At 46.1% G+C, this 26,634-nt stretch overlaps 1 protein-coding gene across 1 annotated transcript in view; it reads right to left on the reverse strand.

Annotated features, from left to right (window-relative positions):
• The window catches only part of Cpxm2 (carboxypeptidase X, M14 family member 2), a 111,357-nt gene extending 91,060 nt beyond the window's left edge, over window positions 1-20,297 (reverse strand). Inside the window, exons 1-2 of the mRNA XM_051145448.1 lie at window positions 19,888-20,297; window positions 9,762-9,860 (exon numbers count right to left, since the gene is read on the reverse strand). Of these exons, the coding sequence (XP_051001405.1) occupies window positions 9,762-9,860; window positions 19,888-20,209 (421 nt within the window). The 5' untranslated portion in view covers window positions 20,210-20,297. The remainder of the gene's footprint in view (window positions 1-9,761; window positions 9,861-19,887) is intronic.
• Window positions 20,298-26,634: the final 6,337 nt, after the last annotated feature.

Genomic DNA, 26,634 nt, shown 5'->3' on the forward strand with positions numbered 1-26,634 from the left:
TAGATCATGCTTAGAATCCCAGCACTCAGAAAGGAGGCAGGGGGATAAGACGTTCAAGGTCAACCTCAGGTATACGGTGCAAACCAGGGCTTCATGACATTTGGCTTTAAAAACAGTTTTTTGAAATAAACAGGAAACTCACTCACAGCCTTTCTTGCCTCCTTGGTGTCTCGGTATTCTGGTAAACTCTGCTCATGACACACTGTGGCAAGGATGGATTCCCCAACTAACCCATGCCCTGGACCAGCAGCCACCACCCACACCTAAGGACAAGCCGTGCTGCCATAAAAAACGAACATGTCTTTGACCATCAAATTGAGTTTCACCCACTATTTAAAACAGGCTCCAGTCCTGAGAAGCATGTGGGTGAGAGGAACATGGGGGAAAAGTGTGAAAAAAAAAAGTCCTCAGGAAAATATCAATTAGAGATCCAAGATGCGTCACAATCTGGAGAAGACTGACAGTCACCAGAGATGAAGCCACTTTCTCTCAAGGCATACAGCTACGGAACACCCCGTGCGAAGGGAAGATCCATCTCCCAGTGCCACTCCATCCGTGGACAGTGGACATGGGAGCCTCGCCTCATCTCTGCTCAGAACACCCGTCATTAGCTCTGTACCTTGCTAACATTCTTTGCGGAGGCCATTGTACAAAAATGAAGGACACTACCCTGGTGTATCTTCATCAAGCTCAGAGGTCCTTGACACCACCACCAAGCAATGTGTGACAGTAACTTTTAATTACCAACTTGATTATCAGTTTAATTATCAAATTATCAAATAAAAGTATCAATTTTATTTGATACACAAAATAATCAAATTAATTATCAATAAAATCGTCAGTTTAATTATCAAATTATCAATAGTCACCTGGTAGAATCTCAATGAAGGGTTGTCTACATTGGATGGGTTGGTGGCTATGGCTGTAACAGATTTTCTTAATTGAGTTAACCGAAGTGGGAAGATCCAACCTGGAGTGAGTGGAACCATTTCGTTGATAGGGCCCTGAACTATATCAGAGTGAAAAGGGGCAAGCTGAAGAAGCAGGCATGCATCTTCTCCGTCCTTGGCTATGGGCGTGATGTGAGCATCTACCTAAAGCTCCTACTGCTGTGAGAGCCCTTCAGTGATGGACTATAAGCGAGCTACAATAAGCCCTTTCTCCCCTAAGTTGTTTTTGGCAGGGCGTTTAATCAAAACAACAGAAATGAAACTAGGACACTCTGTATATCCATTCTTGAACAAATTCCAAGAGTACCTATTGCCCTTAATGTCAGGGGCAACTTTGCATCCCAGAGACTATAGAAAATATAATATATAGCACCTGAATTTTGATTTGGGGGCACCAACCCCAAAACTCCACTCCCTGTGTCCCAAATATCCCCAGGGTACTGTTGTAAAGGTCAAATCTTGAAAAGTATATCAAATTTATGAGCAATCAGGCTAATGTGCAATCAGCCCCCTATGAGTCACCCCCTCTGGACATCATGTCACTTAACCTTCACAGTGTCCATGAATCCATCTTCCCATCAACAAACAGAGGACTGGAGAGGCAGCCAGACCACCTTAAACAATTACTAAGCATGCAGATTCAATTTGAAAATCTACTGTGACAGGACATCCCATGCTCCTCCATTTGAGTTGAATGTTCCAAAGTAAAATGCCAATGCTTTGGTGGCACTGGGGTCATACCAGGAAAAGAGCTGGAACTGGGAAAGTCATCACTTGCTGGCACAGAGGAGCTATGGCCTGCAGTGGCTGCCTGCCACTAACAAAACAGAGGATATTTGAAGATATGAAGAGCAAGTGGCTCCCAGTAATAAGTGTCTAGCTCTCTTGAATTATTGTTTTCATTGCTGCCTGTAAATCTAATAGGATTCACTTATGAAATTCTTTCCTTTGCCTTTCTAAATCTGCCATTCCCTCTGACCAATGAAGAGTGTGGAAGCTGCTTCCTGGCGTGCTGAGACTGTGTTTGCAGTGGCTCACTGTCTGACTCAGACACCAAGAGCTTCTTGGAAGGGCGTGAGAGTCTCTCTGGGTCTTGGGAAGTCTGAGCTAATCTTGGTCTTATCTAATCACCCTTGGAATGTTCTTTAATACCCAACACATCAAAAAAGACCCTGAAGATGTGCCACAGTGCACTGCTGGGACAGAAAACTGAATGATTCAGCTCAAGGACAAAAATCTCTGGAAAAACCTAGAAGAATGGATGCCTGCATTTCACCCAGAGACTTGCCTTAGTGACAGCAGCTCTTAGGAAGCTCTTCTGAGGCTCTCGCATGCTGGCTGGCACCTTTCACCTGTACAGTAAAAGAAGTCTGGAGAATGTCTTTCTCAGTTACTCAGAGTCCAACAAAGGAAATTCTCAGAGAACTGGGAGGCAAGCCCAAGCCTGGAGCCCATGGAATCTGCCCCAGAAGGCTTCATCCTCAGAGGATCTGGCCACTTATCTTCTCCTTGGATGTCCAGCTCAATGGTTGCCTCACCTGAAAAGCCTACCACACTCCACTCCCAACCTCTCAACTCACCCTACACACCTTACTTTGAGGCTAAACTCCAAATGAGAGCTCCACTGTGTCAGATAGACTAGTCGACCTTGCTGAAGAGGCTGAGAGCCTCAATCACAAGGCAAAATAGTTTGGATCATAGAATCCCTGACATGATGCATATCAGAAGCTACTATGACTGGTAATCACTATATCTGAATCATCATCAGAAATTCATATTTTTCCTCATACATTGCTAATAAAGACCCCCAGAAGATAATTACTGGTTCAAAACAGACTGCTTGTCTCCTTTGTGAATAGTGCCACATCCATGCTCCACCTACGCTTTTATGTACTTCACGTTTCTATTGTATCAGATAATTTCAGTGACTATCAGTAAAAGATGGAGACAAATGTCTTCAAGACCTTGGAAAAGGCAAAAACAAAATTAAACATGATGGGAAAAGCACTAACCACGAAAGAAAAAAAACCTAATGATCAGTTTGGTTTTAGGTTTAAGAACATCTGTTGTTGAAAAGATAAGCCAGTGGGTGGAGTCAAGCCTCAATCTGGGTCTTTGGCAACCAACTTGTTGTCATGCTATTGTTAAGGAATGCAAACGAACAAACCCTCCTGTAAATGAGAAGAATGGCAAGGAAAAACTTGACCCAAGTAGGGTTGAACAAAATAAGTCATTCTAATGGCAAGGAAGCATTAGCCTTAGTCACCATGAGAACACAGAGTAAGACCACAGCAAAAGAGCAGCACATGCCGACAACATGAATAAAATGGAGAAGACAGACGAGACAAATGTGGACTTTTAAGAAGAGAAGGAACTGCTGGTGGGAACGCTGATAGTCGTGACCAACTTGGAGACTTCTCTGTCAGTACTGTGTGTGTGTGTGTGTGTGTGTGTGTGTGTGTGTGTGTGTGTGTGTTCATATATGCATGTCTATGCATGTAAGCTTATGTGCCCTGCCTATGGAGGCCAGATGTCAAGATCTGGTGTCTTCTTCTGTTGCTCTCTGCCTTGTTTTGTTTTTAGAAAGTCTCTCATTTAACCTGGAGATCGTCAATTTGGCTAGACTAACTGGCCAGCAAGAGCGGCCACTACCCAGTCTCCTACTTTCCTGTGCTGGAATTATAGGCGTGTGTCTCTATACCCAGCATTTGTATTTCCAAGATGGGGATCCAAGCTCAGGTCCTCATGTTTGTGAAGCAAGTTTTTTACCAACTGACCCAAGTCCCCAGGCCATCTCTAATAGTTCTTAGCAAAGATACTTATTCCCCATGATTAAGCAACTCTACTGGAGGCATACACCAAAAGACTGACACAAAAATAATCCCAAATGCACTCTGTAATAGCCAAAAGGTAAAATCTGCACCAAATACCCACCAATATGAAAATGAGTACACAGACAGTGACATATATAGTCCTTCCGTGGAATACTACAGACTCATGAAGACAAACAAGCCATGGAGGATGAACTTCATAAACAAGATAACCAGCAAAGGAAATCAGACACAAGAGTGTATAATGCCAGTCCACAATATTACCAAGTTCAAAATCACACAGATAGTCTCTGACTTACAGCACTCTTTAAGGAGAAGCAGGAGTTGGCTGGTTGGGTGTCAGAGCAGACTTCAGAGACTCCAGCACAATCTTCTTCTTGTTGTAAACTGGAGTTACAATGATGCACTTGCACACTGTGCGGTGTCCATGACAACCCAAATCAATGTGTGGTGGTAATTACACACTCCAGTGTGTTACATCCTTATATTCCCATAGTTTTCTCTATACATGTTAGCCCTCAATAATATTTGAATGGGCTTACCTTTGTCTAATTACTATATCATTAAAAACACCAGGCCAGATCTATGTATCCAGCTCAGAAGGAATAAAAGAGATCTATGCTGAACATAAAAGAGCCAGTCTCCAAGGTTTCATAGATCTGGTTCCATGTATCTCATTTTGGAGAATAGATCTGCATTGCCAGGAGTCAGGATTGAGCATGGGGAGAGCAATGTATAATAACACAAAGAGCCTTTGATGAGACAGGAGTGTTTCCAGAAACCACACATGATACAGCTGTACAATCCTGCACACACACACACACACACACACACACACACGCATACACACACACACACACACACACGTGTACATGTATCACTGGCTGAATCTGAATATCTGGACATGATCTGACTTTGTCGAAGTCAGTTTCTGGACTCAATTACTTTACAATAGTCATGTAATACATCAACACTGGTATGGGCAGAGTGAAAGGTGCTGAATTTTCTGGCCTATAAGATGACTGGGTGTATAAGACCACCCTCAACTTTTCCAGTTAAAATACAGAATTTGAAATAAACTCACTACCCCTCTTCCAATGCACACCCTGTGCAGCAGACTCGGGCATGTGTCCATTTGTAGGTAGGACACAGACAGCCAGGTGCTTTGCTAAATCCAGGCAAACAGCCAGTGTTAGCCTATACTGCCCCTTTAAGGTGCACCCCACACTCCACCCCAAGACAAGACGCTCAGCCCTCCGAGTTGAATGGGTGGGTTCTGGTGGAGAACCAATCCACACTCACATTCTCCGCCTCGAGGTAAAGGAACGTGTGTGTGTGTGTGTGTGTGTGTGTGTGTGTGTGTGTGTGTGTGTGTGTGTGCGCGCGTGTGTTCACAGCTTGCTCCTCCCTGATTCATACTCCTCCCACAGAGCAGTGAATCAGATGTGGCATCACCCCCACACACTTTAAGAGCTGCACATATGAAGCAAGGGGAAAAAAGCTGCAGGTAAATATCCAGCATATAAGACTACTCCTGACTTTGCGCAGAATTTTAGGGGGGGGGCAGGCGTTAAAGAGTCGTCTTATACGCTGGCAAATACGGTAAATCAGACTGTTCTCCTGGTACTATTTTTTTTTCAACTTCTTATGAATCTACAGTTATTTCAGATAAAAACAAAAACTTTTTCTTAAAGGAGATTTTAAAAGAAAAAATTCTTCACCCTGAACTCAGAATGACCTGGTGCATTCTCATAGAACTCTCAGTTGCTCAGAAGTGTCTTAGCTTCAGGGAATTCTGGTTGAAATTTTTGTAAGCGATCCCAAACTTGCCCTAGAAGCCCAAGACTCAAAAAAGGAAAAATACTTAAACCTAACACCAGATGTGAAGGAGCAGCCACCACATGTGCATGAGATGAGCACAAAAGGAGAAAATAGCTCCCATGTGTGTTCTCAGCTTTAAGTCCAGGGTCTCTGGAAGCTGAAAATTAGACACTTTCTGATAACTTCTTATGTGACTGGAGCAGGCTGGTGCACACACCTCCTTCCTGTTAATTTTCCACAATTATCATCATAGAGTCTCAGAAAACACTGGGGCAGAAATGGGGAGATAGATCATCCCAACAGAAAACAAGAAGAATGGTGGTGAACCCTTAGTAACTTGGGTCAGTGGCTTGGGTACAGACATTTGATAATAGGAAAAGCAGATACTTCTCTTTGTTCTATCAGCCTGACCTGGCATGTGGGACAACCAAAAGCTAAGTTTAGGACCATAGTGCCCCAGGATTATGGCGAAAAGGTAGAGGAAAGCTTCAACCCCAAACACCTCAGATGAGGATGTCAGGAGTTGGCTCCCTTCCCCCTTGCCAACCTGGCACCATGAAGTCAGCTGTCCCACCATCAACCCTAGTAAGAAAGTATTACCTTGACAATTACCAAGCTTCACTCCTTGTTTGACCTTGTAAGCCCTTACACACACCCTACAACCCCTGAATATGCAGATGAAGCATTCTCCAACACCCCTGCCCTGGCCAATTGTACATGGCCGTACAAGCTTCGCCCCAGAGGTGCCAGTCACCTCCCCAGGAGCATAAATACTCACTTCTGCCCCTCCACAATGAAATGAGTTATCTCACTGAAGCTGTCTCCCAAGAAGACTATCTATCAAACACTCACCACAGACAAAGATCCTGTATTGCACCCACCCACCAGGCAGTGCACTAAGAGAGCCTGGGTACCCCAAGGGGAGAAGTGGAAAGAAGGCGGAGGTCAAGTCAACTTTGGAGAAGGGACTGGGAAGTCACATGGCAAAAGGTGTGGACACAAAAAGAGGTGGATAAGTAGATAAGAGCTCAATTGGCCTAGCAGCTAACTGATCATAGGACAACACCCAGAGTGTACCTGGGATACCTGGCCCGACTAGTATAGCATGTTAGGCACATAATAATAGCTAAGCACACATTTCTCTTGGGAAATGTTCTCCAAGGGCAACTTCTTTGCCTAAAGGAGTTAGTTGCCCATCCACCCATATAACATTAGGGGACAGCATCTATACTGTCCATCACATTCCAAAAACATATGGCACATGTAATGGCCAATACTTTGGGCATGATATAGTAGACATCTGGGCTACCTCATCTTTCTGTCATATCTCCATTAAGGCTCTTGACATGGTCTGAGGAGATGCATTCTAGGTCCTGTGAGTTTCCAGTGGTGTGTCTGCAGCCCAGTCTTGCTCAACACCATCCCACAGATGTGTCCCAGATATTTCCGACTGTTTTTAGGGCTCTGTCACTTGTCTTCAGTGTGAACCTTCTAGTAAACAATCACAGTCTCTCTCCTTTCTTCAGCTGTGCAACAAGGAACCATATTCGCGCCCTCCCATGTTCTTATCAATGCTTTCTTTAAGAAACATAGAATAATTTCACAGGTTAATATGATAGGATGCTCAGCGAATCAAAGGCTCCCTTTGAGATGAGTGACCTATTCCATGAGGCCAGCTCAGGAAAACAGTCTTGCCAGCAGATTAGTGACAGTGACAGAGAAGAGGAAAAGCCATGCATGCATTGCATGTCTGTGCATGCACACGTGTGTGTGCACGTGAATGTGTGTGTGTGTGTGTGTGTGTGTGTGTGTGTGTGTAGAAATAGGCCTGAAAAAATTCTTTCTGAAATCCTCCCCCAATTTTAATAGCTTCCAATTCTGAGAAACAAGAAATAAGAAAATCCAGCCCAACCCTTCTGCTGAAGCTACTAAGAGAAAATCTGGAGAAAATATGTTTTAAAATGTGTTTGAAAGCAGTCAAGAATTCACCAGATACCAAAACCCCCCTAAAGTACAGATTTTTTTTGCCAGCAAAACTCCAAAGTGCTCCTGAGGCTAGCACCCCAAAGTGCTCCCGAGGCTAGCACCCCAAAGTGCTCCCGAGGCTAGCACCCCAAGGTGCTCCCGAGGCTAGTACCCCAAAGTGCTCCCGAGGCTAGCACCCCAAAGGGGCCTCATCCTGGTGGCAATATGCGAACAAAAGAAACTATTGCTGCCCCCCCAGAAGCTAAGGAGACCCCTCACCAGGAGCTAAGGAGACCCCTCACCAGGAGCTAAGGAGACCCCTCACCAGAAAGGGAGCTAAGACTATCCTAAGTTCATTTCTGTCACTGTGAGAAAATACCTCAACAAAAGACAACTTAGAGGAGGCATGGGCTTATCTCTGCTCACAATTCTAAGTTAGAGTTATCAGTGGGGAAGTCAAGGTGGCAGACACTTAAAACAGTAGGTCACATCACATCTACAGTAAGAGCAGAGAGAAACACATTCTTGCTTACTTATACTTATTTCAGTTTCTCCATTTTTATTTAGTTCAGAACCCACTACTTAGGGATTGGTGCCTCTCCCAGTGGGCTGGGTCTTCTCAAATCAATTACTTAATTGAAACAATTACCCACAGACAGATCCACAGGTCAACCGAAAATAGACAATCCCTCATTTGGACTTTTTTTTTTAACCAGGGAACGTTAGATGGGGTCAAGTTGATGAATAAAGTCAACCATCAAAGACTCTAAAGGACCTGAGCCCCAGGATGAGATCAGAAACACAGCCCTATCTATGTACTGTACACCAATATATCCTCCCAAGGGACAAAGCCCTTTCAGTGGGCGCCTCAGTCACCAACTTCGGTTTAGCTCCATAAATGACTGCAGAAGCTCATAATATTGATTTCTCTTTATCTTAGACCACACTGTTGGTCAGAGAAGAGATTTCTTTGAAGACAAGTTGTTGGTCAGAAACACAGTCCCAAACCCTGTCATTGTGCCTAAGGGAACATCCAACTTCCCTGGTGATAGTCGTCTCTGTGGCACAGCTCATGAGTGTATGTGGTGATTGAGAACGAGTTCTGCGCAAATCTGTAAATTATTTTGCTGATTTTTTCATCTGCTGTTATTACTAAGCAAAAAGCTAATAATCCTTTAATCTTTCATTCCAAGCTCTGTTTTGCTACACAACCCTGGTCAAAGTAGCCTCCCTTAATCTGCAAAGGGAGGAGAAAGAGGAGGAGGAAGAGGAAGAGGAGGAGGAGTGATACCTGCTCTGCTCAGCAGGGTGCCTGGAAAAGTCAGACACTGAGCAAAACACCTGGCTACTACATATACACTTAATAAATCACCACTAGTACAAATATTAGCAGAAATAAATGATCCTGAACAAGAAAGTTACAATAATAGTGACAAAATAGTTACGAATATTCATGACTACAATAAATGAGTCAAAACTAGCTAATAACATTGAACATTCTTTTTCTATATTTTGGGGGTTTGGTTTCTGTGGTTTTTGAGACAGGATCTTATCTATCTCAGGCTGTCCTCCAACTTTCTATGTTGCTGAGGATGACCGTAAATTCCTGAACCTCCTGCCTCTATTTCTCTAGTGCTGGTCTTATAGGTGTGCACATCACATCTGGTGCGCACAGGGCTAGGATGAAACCTAAGGCTTCATGCATGCCAGGCAAGCACTCTATCAAACTATTCACCCAGCCGCCACTGAACACATTAGTGTAAGTAATTACACAACCAAAAGTTTCACGCGGCTGCGGGATGTCAGGTATACCATTGCAGATTTGGAAATAGAAGATTTTTATCTCTGATGCCAGAGACCGTGTGCTAGGTTTGGAGACAAGAAATACACCACCAAGGCTGCGGGCACCTAAGAGACCGCAGCAATGACATGGACTTCAAAGAGGGAGAGTCTAAGGGAGGGGACAGAAAATTTGGATATGACTTGAGCAATTCAATTGGGAAAATCTTGGTAAGACAGTGATGCTCCTCCCCTGCCCCAGAAAAGTTTGAGCTGCATAATAGCTAAGAATAGACGCAGGGTCTGGACAAGCTCCCTAGAGAGTATCTGTGACCGGACAGCCATGCCAGATGCCTGTGCCCACCATGGGCAGAAGACAGGAGTGGGTCAGGGACCCTCCAAGAGTTCCACTTACTCTCTCTGACATCCTCATGGACCGCGGAGACGCCATGATCATCACGGGCAGCTTTCTCGAGACTTTTGCTTCTTTTGCCTTTTCTGTTACTGTTTTTACCTAGAAAGAAAAAGAGAGAAAGACAGAGTTACTCTATGTATCAAAGAAGCCTCTGGATGTGAGAACGTGTGGCACTCTGAGGACAGGAAGGACATGTTACAGTTTGGGACATAAAGACCTCAAGCAGTGGTTCTCAATCTTCCTAATGCTGCGACCCTTTAATACAGTTCGTCATGTTGTGGTGACCTGCAACCATAAAATTATTTCATTGTTACTTAATAACTGTGATTTTGCTGTGTTATGAATTGTAACGTAAAGATCTGATATGTGAACCCCAGAGGTGTCTCAAGCCACAGGCTGAGACTCGCCGGCCTAGAGTAAGGAAGAGAGATGGCTTCCCAAGGTCACTGCCACCCAGGAGATAACAGTGCTAGTGACAAACTCCGAAGGGCCTTCTCTGCCACACAAAGGCCTCTTCCACAGACCCTCCTCCCCCCTCCCCCCACAGAACAAGAAAGGCACCATATGGTCTGTACAGATGAAAGAAGAAAGAGAAGTGGAAATAGCGTTCGGAGGAGCCAGAATCAAATCAGTGTCTCCATCTGGACCGCGTGACAACGCAGAATTCCTTAAAAGTAGCAAAAGGCACCGCTAATGCTGGCCACATGTTCTATTCTGGTCCACGGTGATAAATATAATTCCTCTGGCTTAATAGAAAACTATTTTCCCCTTGCTGCACAAGGAGCTTACAGTAGCAACCCCCCACCAGCCCCAAACTGAAAAGCCTTTTGCTTCCCTGCAGGCTGTTTCCCCAGGAAATTCCAGGCTCACGGCCCTACACTCCCCCTGAAGTCCTGGGGGACTCTGGCAGTTCTCACGTGTGTTTCTTGGTAAGGGACCCATGGCAGAAAGGAAAAAACACCACATGATGTTCTCAGTAGCTCCCCAGAAATGTAACCTAAAGGTCTCTCTCAGAAATGGGTGGCCATTTGTGTGTACACGTGTTGGGGTACACAGGCTGGTCTGTACACATAAATGTGGCACTCCAAGGGCAGCCTCAGTTGTTCCTCAGGCACCATCCACCACCACCCTTTTCTTTTCTTTCTTTTTTTCTTTTTTTTTTTTTTTGGTTTCCTTATTTTTTATTTACTTTACATCCCAATCATAGCCCCTTCCCTCCTCTCCTCCTGGTCCCACCCTCCCTCCCACTTCTGCCTGTTCTCCTTCCCCTCCTTTTTTTTTGTTTTTATTTTGAACAGTGTGCCTCGCTCTCCTGGTACTTGTCAAGCATGCTGGCCAACAGCCCAGGGATCCCCCTGCCTCTGTTTCCCCAGAGCTGGGATTATTTTAACATAAGTCCTGATCTGGATCTGACCTGAAAGCCTCCTCCCAGAGGACTAGTTTTGTGGTGTCAGAAGACACCATGCAAGCTTCTAAGGGAGGGAAGCTAACAAAAGTCCTACGCAGCAATGATGCCTATGACCTACAGCAAAGGCCAGCAGAGCATGATACTCTAAAGACACAACAGAGCACACATGCTTTGGCAGTAACTAACAACTCTTAATTGGACTTAAAGCTTACTTATGCCTAGTACTAGAGACCCAGCTGGCTACTCAGGACTGTGACAACACTGACCTTGAAGGAGAGCCTACATCCAGCACTTTATTAAACCAGCACAATCCCTAACTACATTCTAAACCCTTAGTCTTTTTAAAAATGTTTTTAACATTTGTAATACTCATAGATAAATGAAATTCTCACCTGTCACCAAAGAAACTGCTCTGTGCAGCAGATAAAGGCTATCACAGACAATCACAACCAATCAAAATGCAGAGAACACGAGACTATGTGGTGCCCTGTCCCAACTGATACATCTACAACATAATTCCTGCACCTAAGGTTCATGGATCATTGCAGTAAAGAAGAGAGAATGATTGTAAGAGACAGAAGAACACGGCATTTTCCGTGGTCGTGTCTCCTAGAAATGAAAGAGACAGAGAGAGAGAGAGACGGAGAGCGCACACATCCATGAGGTCTTGTCAACGTGGCTGCCTAAACAAGACCTGAACAGGGACATCATCAATGGATGTTCTAATTTGGAAATGGGACCCTAGGGGGTCCTCAGTCCTAGAGAAAGAACTATAGGCAACTAAGTGCTGAGAGCAGGAGAAATGATTCTCCAGTGAAGAGCCTCCCAACTGGTTATCCAATATCAACTGGTCAGCCCTGAGATCATAAACATACTGGTAACATTATGCAAACTGGGCAGGTTGTAGTTATGTATTTAGAAATATATATGTATATAGTATATATAATATATACATACATTATGTGCATATAATAGGTGCTATATATTATAAAGCATGTGTTCTATAATGTGTAAATATATTATATGATGTATATATAATATACATATTATTCAAATTACATATATATAAATATACATGCAAATAAATGTATATGTACAATTAAAGAAAAGGGCCTCTTCTTCCCTGAGTGCTGGGGTTATAGGCATGTGCCACCTTACCAGACTTAACAAAAAAATTGTATTAAATTTTTTTATTGCTGCCAAAAGAAAAAGAAAAAGAAAAGGGCCATGAATTTGAGAGAACGCTAGGGGGTACATGGGAGGGGTTGGAGGGAGGAAAGGGAGAAGGGAAATTATGTAATCATATTATAATTTCAAAAAATGTTATTAAAAAAAGAAGTTTTTGCTCCGTACAGATAGGAGGAGGAAAATGACAAAACACATGGAGATGCAAGCCTATAACCTTTCTAATCCTGAGGATAGTCAGTGTCAGAGGAAATGGTGTAAAATAGAGTGAATCTGAGAATCAGCTCAGTGTTTTGGTGACATGCTTGCATCTGGGCATGTAGAATAGGCTGAGATAAGCAGGCACATACTGTACTGCAGGATTATACTTGGAGATGAATTCAAGCAGCTTGAGGGAAAGAAGCTAAGAGGAGAAAGGAGATGCCAACAATCCAAGAGCGTTGCCCGTCAGGATCTACAGGACACACAATCTGGCAGGTACTCCAGGAGCCAGGGAAAGATGACACAAAACTGCCCCGACTCAAATCCCCCAGCCCCTCCCCCCTTTCCATCAGAACCTGGAAGGCCACACCTACCTAACCTCATACCTCAGCCTGCACTATAACCTCACAGGAGGAGGAATCAGAGCTAAGAAAGTCACATGCGTCACCTGCATCCTGCCCCTAGTCGTCTCTAACTCGTCAACAGGCTTACCAGGAAGCACTCCACCTGTGACATCAGAAGCTGATTAATTAACATATGAACAGTAAAAATGTTCTTTGCCATGTTGGCCATCCATGATAGCCAGTGGGGAGCCAAATGACGGCCAGCCACTTAGGGACACTGACCAGTCAAACCCAAGCCAGTCAAAGAAACCTAACTGAAAGGTTTCACAGCCCAAGGGGCAGCTGCACGGAGAGGGGGTCAGAGGGCAGAGCCTGTCACTACTGATGACACTAAGCCTAGGCACTCATCTTCCCAGCCCCTTGGGTCATGCAAAGGAGGCCTCACCACAAAAATTCAGGCTCTGGAGCTGAAACTGGTTCTGTCTCTGGCATGAGGCATGATCACCTTGGGATTTGGCCGGCACAGACACAAGAGGTAGACTGGAAAATGCCAGAACTGTTTTTAGAGCCACAGCATGCAATCTGACTTCCTGGATCCCTGTAGGGTCTCCACCCTCTATTATCCAAGCCCAACCCTGATTTCAGGAGCCATGGGCCCAGGTAGGGGGAGCAGGCCAGCAGCAAGTTAACTTTGGAAAGCGTTCTGGAAAGGGTGGTAATGCTTTTTTCCCCTAATTCATCCTTTCTTTCCCTTGGAGCTCTGCAGGGAGTTCACTTGGATGCAATACTTCAGGTTTAATACCAAAACATGTTAGGACATCAAGGTTTTCTTGTTCTTTAAGTATGCTAATGAAGCTTTGTGCAGGGGCAGCATCTAAGTGTGCTAATGATAGGCCCTGGGTTTATTAAAAAATACTACTGAAATATTTTACCAACATACATTCCTAATAAATCTTCACACTCCAGTTTTGCACAAAGATAGGGCATTTCCATCAAACCCAGCTGCTCTTGCCCAAAAAGAAACGAAGCAGGCTTTGCAGAAGAGCTCTTTCCATCAACCAGTAACAGTTCGCACAGAAAGGGCATTGTTTACAAGCAAATATCCTCAAATAACCACCCTGTTTTATTTCCCCTGACAGCTGGGCCACAACACATATTCAATGCGAACTGGATGATTCTGGGCATAGACCTACAAAGAAACATGGCTGTCTGCACACTGCACATCCCAGGGGGACTAGCTCAGGACTAGGGAGTGTCCATGTGGATTTGTTCAGATCCTAACAGCGGTGCGTTCTAGCCTGTGCCTAGAAACTCTACAAAGAAGTCAGTGGGAAATCACATTTAAACCCTCCATATTAGAGCCAGCGTCTAAGCTAAGGAACAATGAAGGAAGAAAACACAATACTCAATGTACTTATTCCCAGTCTTGTTTGTTACCCTGTTTCTTTCTGCCATGTGGGTAGAAAAGACAGAAGTATTATGTAACTGTAGTCTAGTACTTAGCTACATTTCTTTTCCTTTATTTGTTTGTTTTTGTTTTTGTTTTTGAGGCAGGGTTTCTCTGTGTAGCTTTGGCTGTCCTGGACTCACTCTGTAGACCAAGCTCGCCTCGAACTCAGAAGTCCACCTGCCTGTGTTTGCCGAGTGCTGGGATTAAAGATGTGCCCCACCATGGCCCAGCAGTTGGCTACATTTTATCCTCTAGAAAGAAGGTGACCACAAAACAAACGCATCCTAAATCCACTGGCATGCCCCACGGGTCTTCTATCTTACTCTTTGTGCTGGATAATGGAAACTCAGGACCTGAGGCTCACTCCTAGGACCACAAAGCATTCCAACTGTAGAACTGTGGAATTCAACCAGAAACAGCTGGATAAATAAAGTTAGAAGAAGGGCATTAATGAAGAAGATATTCTAGCAATCAGAACTGCTCATCCTATGAGTTGATGATGGCCTTGAAGTGAGGAGAGCACATCTGGGGAGGGGTGGGGTGGAGAGGCTGGACAGGATAGGAGTTTGCGCTGTGACCATTGACTTTCCAAAAAGTTCTACTGTTCTAGGGCAAAGTGATGCTTCAAGAAAAGCTTCAGGTTGACTATGACACCAAAGTCCCCTAACCCTCAGAAAAGGTTTCCACAGTCCCATATCTTAGTGGACCCATACACACACACACACACACACACACACACACACACAGAGAGAGAGAGAGAGAGAGAGAGAGAGAGAGAGAGAGAAGCACACATGTACATACACATATATACACATGTGCACATGCACATACACATGCACACATACACATAAGGAAACTTCTGAGATGTAATATTGCAACCTAATTAATAGATTTATAGTGTTTTTTTAATATCATGCCAGTGGTGATCCCAACCCTTTGCACATGACTGTCAATGGCTAGAGACACTTTCGTTTGTGAGGGCTGAGAGGAAGGTCCTACTGGTATCTCATGAGTCAAAGCTGCATATTCTACAACTCACAGAACACCAACCCCCTCCAAGCACGTGTATACTCAGTGCCAGATGGAGAGAATGCCAGTGTTGGGGAATTTACACTAAAGTTGCCTAAGATTTCCCATTGGTGGACTGATCATACTGAGTGGATCATGGGACCGCACCATAATGCTTCTGTAAGTTCCTATGAGTCTGTAATTATTCCAAACTAAACATTTAAGTAAATGCCTTTTAGTATTCTCTTCCATTCAATATGGCTGGGCCCTTCTCCATGGAAAATGAAATGCTGGTTTAGCATCCCTGGTACAAGTCCTTAGGAACAAAGGCACTTCAGATTTCATGGCTTTCCACAGCCACGGACTTCATCTATGTGTCACTCACATACAGCGCACGCATAGCCCGGAGGTAACTTGGAGTTAAAGCAAAGCATCGTGGTGCATAACCACCCTGAGTATGCCAGGTCTCAAAGGGCTCAGATTTTGAAGCATTTCAAGTTTTAGCTTTTCTGAGTAGGGGTTCTAGTTTGCCTTCTGTTGCTGTAAGAAACACCATGATCAAAAGCAAGGTGGGGGGAAAGGGGGTTGATTTTAACTTGAGGTCATAGTTCACCATCAAGGGATGTTAAGGAAGGAGTTCAAGGCAGGAGCTTGAAGCAGAGACCACAGGGGAAGGCCGTTTGCTGGCTTTCTTTGCTGCCGTTCTTACACAGCCCAGGTCTGCCTCACCTACAGTGGGCCAGGCCCTCCTACACTAATTAGCAATTGGGAAAGTCCCCCCACAGACATATCCACAGGCCAATCTGACGGAGGCGATTCTTCAATTGAGGTTCCTTCTTCTCCATTGTGTCACAGTAGGAATGCTCACTGGTACACTCAATTACCTAAAGGGTTCCATTTTCTTTTCTTTTCTTTTTGTTTTTTGTTTGTTTTTAATTTTTTATTATTTAATTAATTTATTCAGATTACATCTCAATTGTTTTCCCCTCATTTGTATCCACCTGTTCCTCCCTCCCTCCCGCTTTCACCCTATTCCGCCTTTCCTAGGTCTAGGACCGAGGGGGACCTCCTCCCCCACTATATGGTCTTAGGCTATCAAGTCTCATCTTGGTAGCCTGCTTATCCTTTCTCTGAGTGCCACCAGGCCTCCCCACTATGGGGAAATGGTCAAATATGGGGCACCAGAGTTCATGTTCAAGTCAGACCCCACTCTCCACACAACTATGGAGAATGTCCTGTCCATTGGCTAGATCTGAGTAGGGGTTCAATGTTTACTGCGTGTATTGTCCTTGGTTAGTGCAGTAGTTTGAGCAGAACCCCCGGGTACAGATCCGCCCATCATGATGTTCTTCTTGTAGGTTTCTAGGACCCTCTGGATCTTTCTGTTTCTCCATTCTCCCATACTTCTCTCACCTAGGGTCGCAAGAGGATGTCCTCACATCTATCTCAATCTCCTGGTAAGTAAAGACTTTCTTGGGACATCCCTTTTGGGCTAGTGTCCAATTATAAGTGAGTATATACCATGTGGGTCTTTCTACCTCTGGGTTAACTCACTCAGTATGATCGTTTCTAGTTCCATCCATTTGTCCACAAATTTCGGGATTTCCTTGATTTTAATAGCTGAGTAGTATTCCATAGTGTAAAAGTACCACAGTTTCTTTAAAGGATTCCGTTCTCCAAGCCAATTTCACAGATATCAGCACATGGCATCCGCAGGGTTTTTCTCTGGTTGCCAAGGATCAAAGCCAAACTCAAAGCCAGACCAAATAGCCCTTGCACCAGCCTCCTCAGGGATCCACACAAATGCCCTCTTAGTGCCCACCACACATACGTTTCCAATATTTCCTTTATCAATTCCAACTTTTAGGCTCCGAGAGCTGTGTGGAAATATTTTACTGTCTCCAAATATGATGTACATGAGATACCCAAATCAGTTCTCTGTTTTATGCTCTCATTCATCTCTCACCCTTCGCCCTAGCCTGTCCTGGAACCCAGCATGCAACAGTCATGCAGTAAACTCCGGAAGTTTGCATCTAACACCCCAGACCAGAGTCCCAACTTCCTTCTTCTGAAGCACATTCATAAGACTGGTAACCTGTTCATAAAATAGCTGGCCACACAGAAGATGCCTCTAGAACATCGTGAGTGAAGTGTATAAGCCACCACTTAAAGGGGGGTATAATTACCCTCTCTGTGAACAATTGGAGAGCACAAATTCTGCTGAGTCCCCTAACCAAGACCATTTTAATCTAATCTCTCCCTTACTACATGCAGACCCCTGCACTCCACAGTTGAAAGTTTTATTAAGTGCACACACACACACACACACACACACACACACACGGAAAGGGGGAGGGAGCGAGAGGGAGCTTAGTTAATGTCATGAATGTCACTCTTATGCTAGCTGGAGAATCTCTAAAATGCCCCACCTAATTCACTAGGAAAATGGCTAAAACAGCTGTGAGCCAGGAAGCAACCTCCCAAAGGCCTCTGAGCCTGATTCTGGTGCTTCAGAATGTGTCTTCTGTGTGTAGACAGGACCCAAATGGCTAAATATTCTCCAGGAACACTTAACTTCCTGTCCCATGGCCAACCTTTGTCTGCAAGATGCCTTTCCAAAAGAAAATGGCCCTTTGCTTGCTTGCAAATCAGATTATACCTGATTTCCCCTGCCTCCCCATTCCAAGGCTGATAATTACTGATGATGCTCCAAGAAGAGGAAGGATCGCTTCTGGATTGTGATAGCTGAGCCCCCAGCACATATTAGCTGGGGGCACTGCTGGGGCTGGGATGTGAACTTCTGAAGTCTCAGGAAAGACTGTAACTCATCCCTGGTGAGAGGACTCAAACAAGGGCGGCTCACTAATCAGGCCTAGTCAGTCAGCTCCCCCTCAGAAGCACTGGCCTAGCCCTTCTACTTATTTTCTTGGCATTCCCATGTTCTCTGCAACTCTTAGCACACCTGTGGTTATTTCCCCGAAGTCACACACCTCCTGTGAGGTCCTTGGAGGAGGGGCCAGTCTGTCCTGTGTCCTCTGTCCCTAGGGCTTCACCTAACGCTTGGTGCTGAGCAGAAATTTGGAAACCGTGCACAGAGTGAATGAAAGTCTCCCCTGCAGCAAATATACCTCAAAATCCAGGGCACACTAAAGGGTGCTAGGAAAGGCTTTGGCAGCATCGGACACAAGAAAGTACAGCGGCAGACACTGTTCTTTCTATCTGCAGATGGAGCAGCTTGGGCTCAGAAAATAGACCCCAAGTTCCAGGTCCTGGCTAGCAGGGCAGGCTTTCGGTTCTCCCAAGCAGGGCTGGGGCAAAATAAGTTCCTTCCCCTGTTTGACCTTAAGGCTCCTCATCTGTAACATAACAAGGGTAGCCACCTTCCAGAGCCAGGAAGACAACCAAATGAGACCAGTGGACACCACCAAAGCCAGTGTCTCACTCCACCCCTGATGTCAAGCCACTGTAGCTTTTCTCCATCTTAATCCTCATCATTCCCACAGAAAACATTGGGGAGTCCCTATGGTACTATTGTGGGGGGGCGGCAAAGCACTCACAACCCACAGAACTGTCAATGGCACTTGGCAGGGACTCGGCCATTTAAGGTGGCACTCAAATGGGGCCAGCGCCTCAAGAACATCTGCATCTTCCCTTGTCATCCTGGCTGGTGACTTTGATATCTGTTTTAAACCAAATGAAAGCTGCTTCTGAACTCAGAGCTCTGTGGCCTGGCATGTGACTCCTTTCACACAGACACTGCAAGGCATAGAATTTGGTCACTGTGCTGGCTGCCCCATGGTTGAAATAGTAGCAACGGGGCTCTGCACTGAGCAATCACCACCTGAAAAACTTAAGAGAGAGTCCTCTTCGCAGGATGAGTGATGAAGGACTGGCCAGAAAAAAGTGAGGATGGATTTGAGATGGGTGCAAAGGATGCGTAGAGCACCCGGGCTGCCAGTGACTTGGAGCTTTCCAGGGCTCCTGTAGTCTGTCCTTTCCAGGGCAGAATCTTGGCTGCTTACAGGGACCAGGAGTGGTCCAAAGTCTCCAGCTGGGACTGTGCCATTCTGTGCATAGTGGACTCAAGGGGCCCACTGACAAGGAAATGGAAGAAGCTGAGAAGGGGCACTGCCTGAATAAAGGCCACTGATAGAATCTTGCCAAGGCCATCTGCCAAAGTACACCAGCCAGTCACATGCAAATTGATAAAAATTAGTCTAGGGAAAAAAAATGCCTCTAAAGACTGAAGACTTAAGCGGAGCAGGAAAAAGCAACAGGTTCCTCCTTTGCCTGCAGAGCATCAATCTTGAGACACTGGGGTCGGCTCCCCAGACAGCTTCCCAAAGCTGCTTCTGCCTGAGGGGGCAGGGAGAGAAAGCTGGCCTTAATTCAGATGCTGTCTCTAATGAGTAGTGGGCACCACAGGGCTTTGGCTGGGCTCACTCAGGGAAACATACTGGGGAAACTAGGTGTCCCCTGGAGTGCCAGGATCGCGGGCGCCCCCTTGGGCTGCCCGATGCAAAAAGTTACCTGGTGGAGGCGTCTCTGCAACCAACTTCTCCTTCTTGGGAGCCTTCTTGGGCTTAGTAGCCTTCTTGGGCGGCCTGGGCTCCTGCTGGTGCGGCTCCTGTTGCCCCTGCTCCTCCACTCTGCGGTCCACGTGCATTGGAGGCGAGAAGAGCTCCGGCTCTGGCTCTGGCTCCGGTTGTTCATAGTAGCGTTCCTGTCTCCAGAGCTCCTGGCCATAATAATCAGGCTCCTGGAAGGCTGCGCCCTGGGCTCTGACCCCAGCCAAGGCCACTGCCACAAGTGCCAGGGTCAGTGCAGGGAAGGAGACCCCGAGACGGGCCATGCCCGCTCTGACCCGCGCCCGGGACAGGATCTGGGTCCCCGGGAGCGGCGGGCGGGCTACAGATGATGGCCGCAGCGCAGGACAGGGGTGCAGGACAGGCCGCAGCGCAGGACAGGCGCTGCAGCGGGTGCAGATGGCGGGTGGGACAGGCCGGACGGGCGGGGCTGGGCTGGAGCGGGGCGGGCATAGACGCGCCCAGGAGAGGCGAGGCGCCTGCAGACCCGCCCTCCCTCCTACCGCCAGAGGCCTCTCCAGCAGGTGTTGGCCCATTCACTGTAAGACTATCAACAGCCTCCCTTGTCCTCCTAGAAGGCCAGTGTTCCGTCCTTCTGGGCATTCCTTCTGCAGGCATGGGACATACTGATTTTGAGAGGGAACTTCAGGGCTGTAACTTCCATTCCTTCACTTTGCAGAACAAGTCTGAGTTAAGATTGGCCTGAAGAAGGAGGGAACTAGGTGAGAGAGGAGGTGGGGAGGGCAATAGGGGTGGCGATCAGGTGCGGAGAGCAGAGGTAGGGTCAAAACTGGAGAGAAAACGGAAATGGGGCGGGGGAGACTCTTGGGTCTGGGAGGCTCCCAGGAGTCTATGGAGTGATCCTAGCTGAGACTTCTGGCAGCTGAGGTTAGGGAGCCTGAAGTTGCCATCTCCTGGAAGCAGATGGAACTTCCAGTGGAGGGGGGGGCACCAACCCACCCATAAAACCTCCTGTTCAAAAACTGTCTTGCCTACAGAAAGTGTAGGGATAAAGATGGAGCAGAGACTGAGGGAATGGCAAACCATGACTAGCTCAACTTGGGACCCACCCCATGGGAGAGAGCCAACCCCTGTCACTGTTAATGAAACGCTGCTGTGCTTGCAGACAGGACCCTCTCTTATATGAGAGGCTTCGTCCAGCAACCTGGTGGAAGCAGATGCAGAGACCCACGACCAAACAATAGGCAGAGCTTGTGGAATCTTGTGGAAGAGTGAAAGAAAAGATAAGAGGAAGCTGGAGGGGTCAAAGACACCACAAGAAGACCCACAGAGTAAGCTAAAAAGCATGCATGCGCTGGACCTAGGCCCCCTACACATATGTAGCAGGTGTGCAGCCTGATCAACATGTGGGTCCCCTAACAATGGAGTAGGGGCTATCTATCTCTGACCCTGTTGTCTGTTTTTGGATCTACTCCCCCTAGCTGGCCTGCCTTGTCTGGCCTCAATGGGAGAGGATATATTTAGTCCTGCTTCGACTTGAGATGCCAGGGTGGGTTGGGACCCCTTGGGGGCTTCCCTTTCTCTGAGAAGAAGGAAGGGGGACAGGCAGAGGGGCCATAAAGGTGGGACTAGGAGGACAGGAGGGAGGCTGGGATCAGGCTGTAAAGTGATTTAAAAAAAAAAAAAAACTGAAAAAAAAAAAAAAGGCCTGAAATGCTAAGGTGCTAGAAGCAGTCCTGTGGCCCCAGTCCAATTAGGAACCCCAGGTTTCCAGGATGTAGTTCTCCAAGAGCAGGGCTTAAGGGCCTGGACACCCTTGTTGCCTATCCTTCAGAGTGTGGCTCTGTTAGAGAGACTGGAGCTAGCCAAAGACCACTGTGTCCTAAGTTACAAGAGGGCATTTGTCTTCCTAGGACCAGGTTTGTCTGGAGAATCCTCGTGTCACTTCCCTTTGATAAAATGTATCTCACCTCTAGACAACACATCTTAGTTGTTTGTTTCTTTCTTTGTTTCTCAGTCTTCTCTTAGTGGAGTGGAAGGAAGTCAGTGACCGCCGCTTCTCTCCGGGCTGGGGACCTGAGGACCCAGGGTCTGTACCAATATCCTATGGCTCCTCTAACAGATTGGGACAGGCTTGAAACAAGAGACTTACTGATGCCCAAACTAAATGTCTGAGGCAGCAACACCAGGCTGAAGTCTGTGTGTGGTAGTGGCCAGCAAAGTCATGGTGGGGATAGGGGAACGGCTTTCATCCCCACTCAGCATACTGCTAAAGCCAGGTCCTAGCAGTGGCCACCCAAACGGTTCCATAGGTTCACTGGCTTTTCACTGAGACTGCTTTGCAGCCTGCTTTGTGTGCCTTCCAGGGCATGCACTGCCTTGCTTCACAGAGTCAGAATTCACAGGTCAAACCCAAGCTATACTTTCCAACCACCCCTGCCTTTTCTACTTCCAGCTAGGAAAGAATCGTCTCCAAGTATAAGAGCTCATGGGATTACAGGAGGTTCTGAGTGACCCAGGACCCGCCCCAACTGTCATCTGTCTACTTTCTGCACACTTAACTCACAAGGTCTCAGGATTCAGTAGAGATGCCTCCAGGGGGCCACAGTGCCTGCCAGCCACAAGGTCAACTAGCCCTTAAGTCTATTTGTCTTCCTACCTAGGGCCTGGCATATGGTCCAAGGATGCCTCTGCGATGAACCTGGGTACCTTGATAAGGCTTCCCCATTTACCTAAGAGAGGGAATCACTGGCTTGAGGCCCGCCAATGCCAGGGTGCTAGGCAGGTCAGCTGTTACTTTTTGCCTCACTCTCTGTCCTCGCTGTTCCTATGCAGGCCACCCAGCCAGCCTTCAGAGTGCAGTTTAGGAACTCCCAGGTGGAAGGGTATTGCAAGAGGAAATTGCAGCTGACACAGGGCCCATGGGGAAATGGATGGCCAGAGGGCCTTGGGTCTAGTTGTCAAACCTCCATGATGCTTGAGAACCAAGATGCAGAAGAGTCTTCCAGAGCAGAAGGGAGAGCCTCTGCTCTCCTGGCATTCCAGGCAGGCATTGGTTTGGGCTGGATCCCTTCTACACGTCCCCTGAGCTCACTAACTGGGGTTGTTTTATCTGAAGCCAGCCACCCCTGACAAGAAAGCAAGCCACAGGGATTTGTGTGGTACAGAGAAGAGAGGGTCCATCAGTGAGCCACATTCCTGGTGCTCAAGACTACCAAGAGATTCATTTAGAGTCCTGGTTAGAAGGGCCAAAAATGTTAGCCAGGCCAGGTGTTGTAGCTGCAGACAGACAGCAGGCCCACAGAGACCTGTAAAGCTTCCTAAACACTAGGCTTAAGTGCTTTTCACATGATTCCGACAGAGCTGAAATTTAACACTACCCTTCCCTTGAATTCTACAGGATGGCTGAGGTCACACTAAGACATATGGCAAGCAGGTAACGGTCTAGGCACAAGCCGCTAGGGCCAGTAGTTAGAGCATAGTAAATCTTGGTAGCCTTGAACCTGTCAGTTCTGAAAGCACTTCATAACGACCAGGTCGACAGTGGAGCACACACCGGCACTGCCAATGTCCTGGGGGCTCCCAGAGAATGTTCCCATCTGAACGTGTAGCTCTCTGTATCCCTAGAATCAGGAAGCGAGTGCTACTCATCTTGGCTCTCACTGCTAACATTTGCTTGTTTGTTTTCCCTGGAGAGATGCATAATTAGAGCCAGCAGGGCAAGCAGCACAGAGGTGGGTTGTTCAGAGCCAGCACTCCAGAGTGACAGTCAGCAGCAGCGCTCCTGGAGGGGCCCTTGGCCCCCCCTCCCCGTTTCTCGGAGGATACTCACTTGGAAACCTGTGACATCCAGTGGAAGGTCACAACATACAGAAAGGATAGCAAAGCTGAGCCTGCCTGTCTGCAGGGAAGGCCTCTGCCTTCCCAGCTGCACTGATGGTGTCTCTCCAACCCATTTTCTGTCCCATCTCTCCTTTTGCCCCTGTGATAACTATCCGAAAGGCCCACAGATGGTGCATTTTTTTCTTTTCGGGTTTTTGTTTTGTTTTGTTTTGGGTTTTGGGGTTTTGTTGTTGTTTTGCTGGTGGTGGCTTTTTGTTTTGCTTTATTTTGTTTTGAGGCAGGGTCTAGTGCATCCTGGGCAAGTCTTCAACTCACTATATTTCCAAGGATGACCTTGAACTGATGATCTTCACTCTTCCAAGTGTTGGGGTTGTGGGCCTGTGCAACTAAGCCTGCAGTGTGGAGGCTGAACTCAGGGCTTCAGGGATGCAAGCAGGCACTCTATCAAGTGAGCTACATCCCAGCCCTGGCATTATTCTTTCCTTCACCTCTTCCTCTGTCCTTGATGTCTCATTAAGAGACCTGTGCCAGATCACTCAGTTATTTGCTCTCCTTGTTTCCAGCTCTCTGACCTGCAGGGCATCATGACTTGAGGTTCCAGGTCCGATGTCACTCTCCTAGTGAGGGCCCCACAGAAGTTCGAGCCATCTAAATGAGATCTCAGGCTCACCATGCTTAGTCAGTCCTCTCCACTCCCAACAGGTGACCGTGAGAAGGAGTATGCTTTGTAGCTTTTGGCACAGCCTTTATGGGCTCTTCAGATACTAGTGGTTATAATAATCTGTCGATTTTTACATCCACTGCAGAAACAAAGAGAGCATCAGAGAGACAAAAAAAAAAAAAAAATCCTTGTCATGTGACTGACTGCACTTGGTGTAGGTCCATTCACAGCACCAGCCAGCCAGGGAATGTCTCTCTCTGGAACCATTTCTGTCCTTAACCTAATAATGTGTATATCTAAGTTCAGTCTGAGACACCCGCCCCTCACCCAACAAAGAGCTGGGAGCATCTCTCCAGAGGATCAGAGGAAACTGATAAAAAATCCGGGTTCGTCTTGGATGATAGCCATGCAATAAGACTAGGCTTTCCAGTTTACAGGGCAGCTACTAGACAGACAGGAGGACCCAAAATGGCTGCTTGGATCCTTCCTGTTTCCCGACTTTGCCACAGGCTCATTGTTTGCTTTGCTCAAGAATCTGTTACTGTATTTCTGTTAAGTAAGGTAAGCCCATGTCTGTCTGCTCATCCATCCCTGAGACGCAGAATGCTGTTTTAAGCCAATTTCTGTTATACAACATAAATCTGTACTTGCCAAATAATCCTCAAACACCTTACACAGCTAATAATTGTTCAAATATTTATGAGCCCCACAGAGGAGATTTATGTTAAGCTGCTTGACAAGGAACAAGAGGCTGTGCAGTTCCACGGAACATTCTGTTGAAACAAATATTGTCAAGACATCAATACGTTTATAGCAATTTTTTTTTCATAAGGGACTTTCACACCTGCTCATTTCCCTAATTATCCTTGTGACTGTTACTCTTTTAGAACTTTTTTCGAAGGCTCGGTAATTTGAAAAATTAGCTGCTATATAAAGAAAAATACATACTTGGGCACAGCCCATTTCTAAAAATACAGTCTGGAGATGGATGCTCAGGGAGAAAGATACTGAGTTGTTATGGCAACTATGATTATAATTACGAAGCTGGAGGGCTTTTCCTGTTCATTACTATGTTGCGATGTGGTGATTTAAATGGCATTGTCCTTTGTACCGTCTCAATCTCGTTACTACATAATTATCCATTTCATATTTAATCTTCAGCATGTTTGTTCTTATCCCTATACCCTGTAGATTTGGCATCTTTTGGTGTCTTATTCTTAGTTCACAGATCCCTCTTGGAATGCAATTTTCTCCCTAATCTGTGCTTTCATTTTCAATTTGACCTTTGGGCACACCAATTTGTGCTTGGGCATGAGCTGTTCCATTTGTAAATAACAGTGTAAGACACTGTTGAGAAAGCCCTCCAACAGCCACCTGGACTCAAAAGCCAGAACCTACTGGGCATCCTCTGAGATCCAGCGCTTTTGTTTGTTTGTTTGTTTGTTTTTATCACTTACTGTGTTGAATTAGTTACTTTTCTCAACACAGGAACCAATTATCTGGCAAAGGAACTTATGAGAGAAAGGATTTGTTTGGCTCCTGGTTTGAGGGAATACAGTCCAGCATGATAGGGAACACATGGCCCTGTCTGAGATGGCTGCAACAGGTAGCAGCTGCTTTTTCAAATCTCAGAAGAAAAGGAAGAAGAAGTCAGACAAGAAGTGGGGTGGGCTATAAGACTTTAAGATCCATTCCCAGTGACCTTTTCCTCCAGTGAGGTTCCACAACCTCCTAAGACATCACACCGACTGGAAACCAAGTGTTTAAACATGTGATCCTATGGGAGATATTTTGCATTCAAATCATAATTAGTCCAAATCAGTTTCTATATAAAGAAGATTAATTTTTCTTATTCTGTAACTTTATGATTACTTCTAGGTACAATACAGATAAGCAAGCAAATGCAAAAATCATAAAACACGTCCTTTGTCAATATCTGTGATATGTTGAAAGACAGACAGACAGACAAATACTCAAACTGCACTTACCAGAGATCATGACAGCAAAAGAAGAGGCACTAAAGATTTTTGCATCCAGTTGAATTTCCCTACTGTGGTAGTCAGTGTTAATTGCTAACTTGGCAGAATCTAGAATCACCTGGGAGACAAACCTCCGGGCATAGCAGGGGGAGGGGCAGGTATCTGGATTGTCTTAACTGCAGTAGTAAGACCTCCCACACAATGGAGGAGGGGCCATTCCCTGGCTGGGTCCTGGTCTGTAGAAATG

The sequence above is a fragment of the Acomys russatus genome, chromosome 5 (genome assembly GCF_903995435.1).
Source record: "Acomys russatus chromosome 5, mAcoRus1.1, whole genome shotgun sequence".
Lineage (NCBI taxonomy): Eukaryota > Metazoa > Chordata > Mammalia > Rodentia > Muridae > Acomys > Acomys russatus.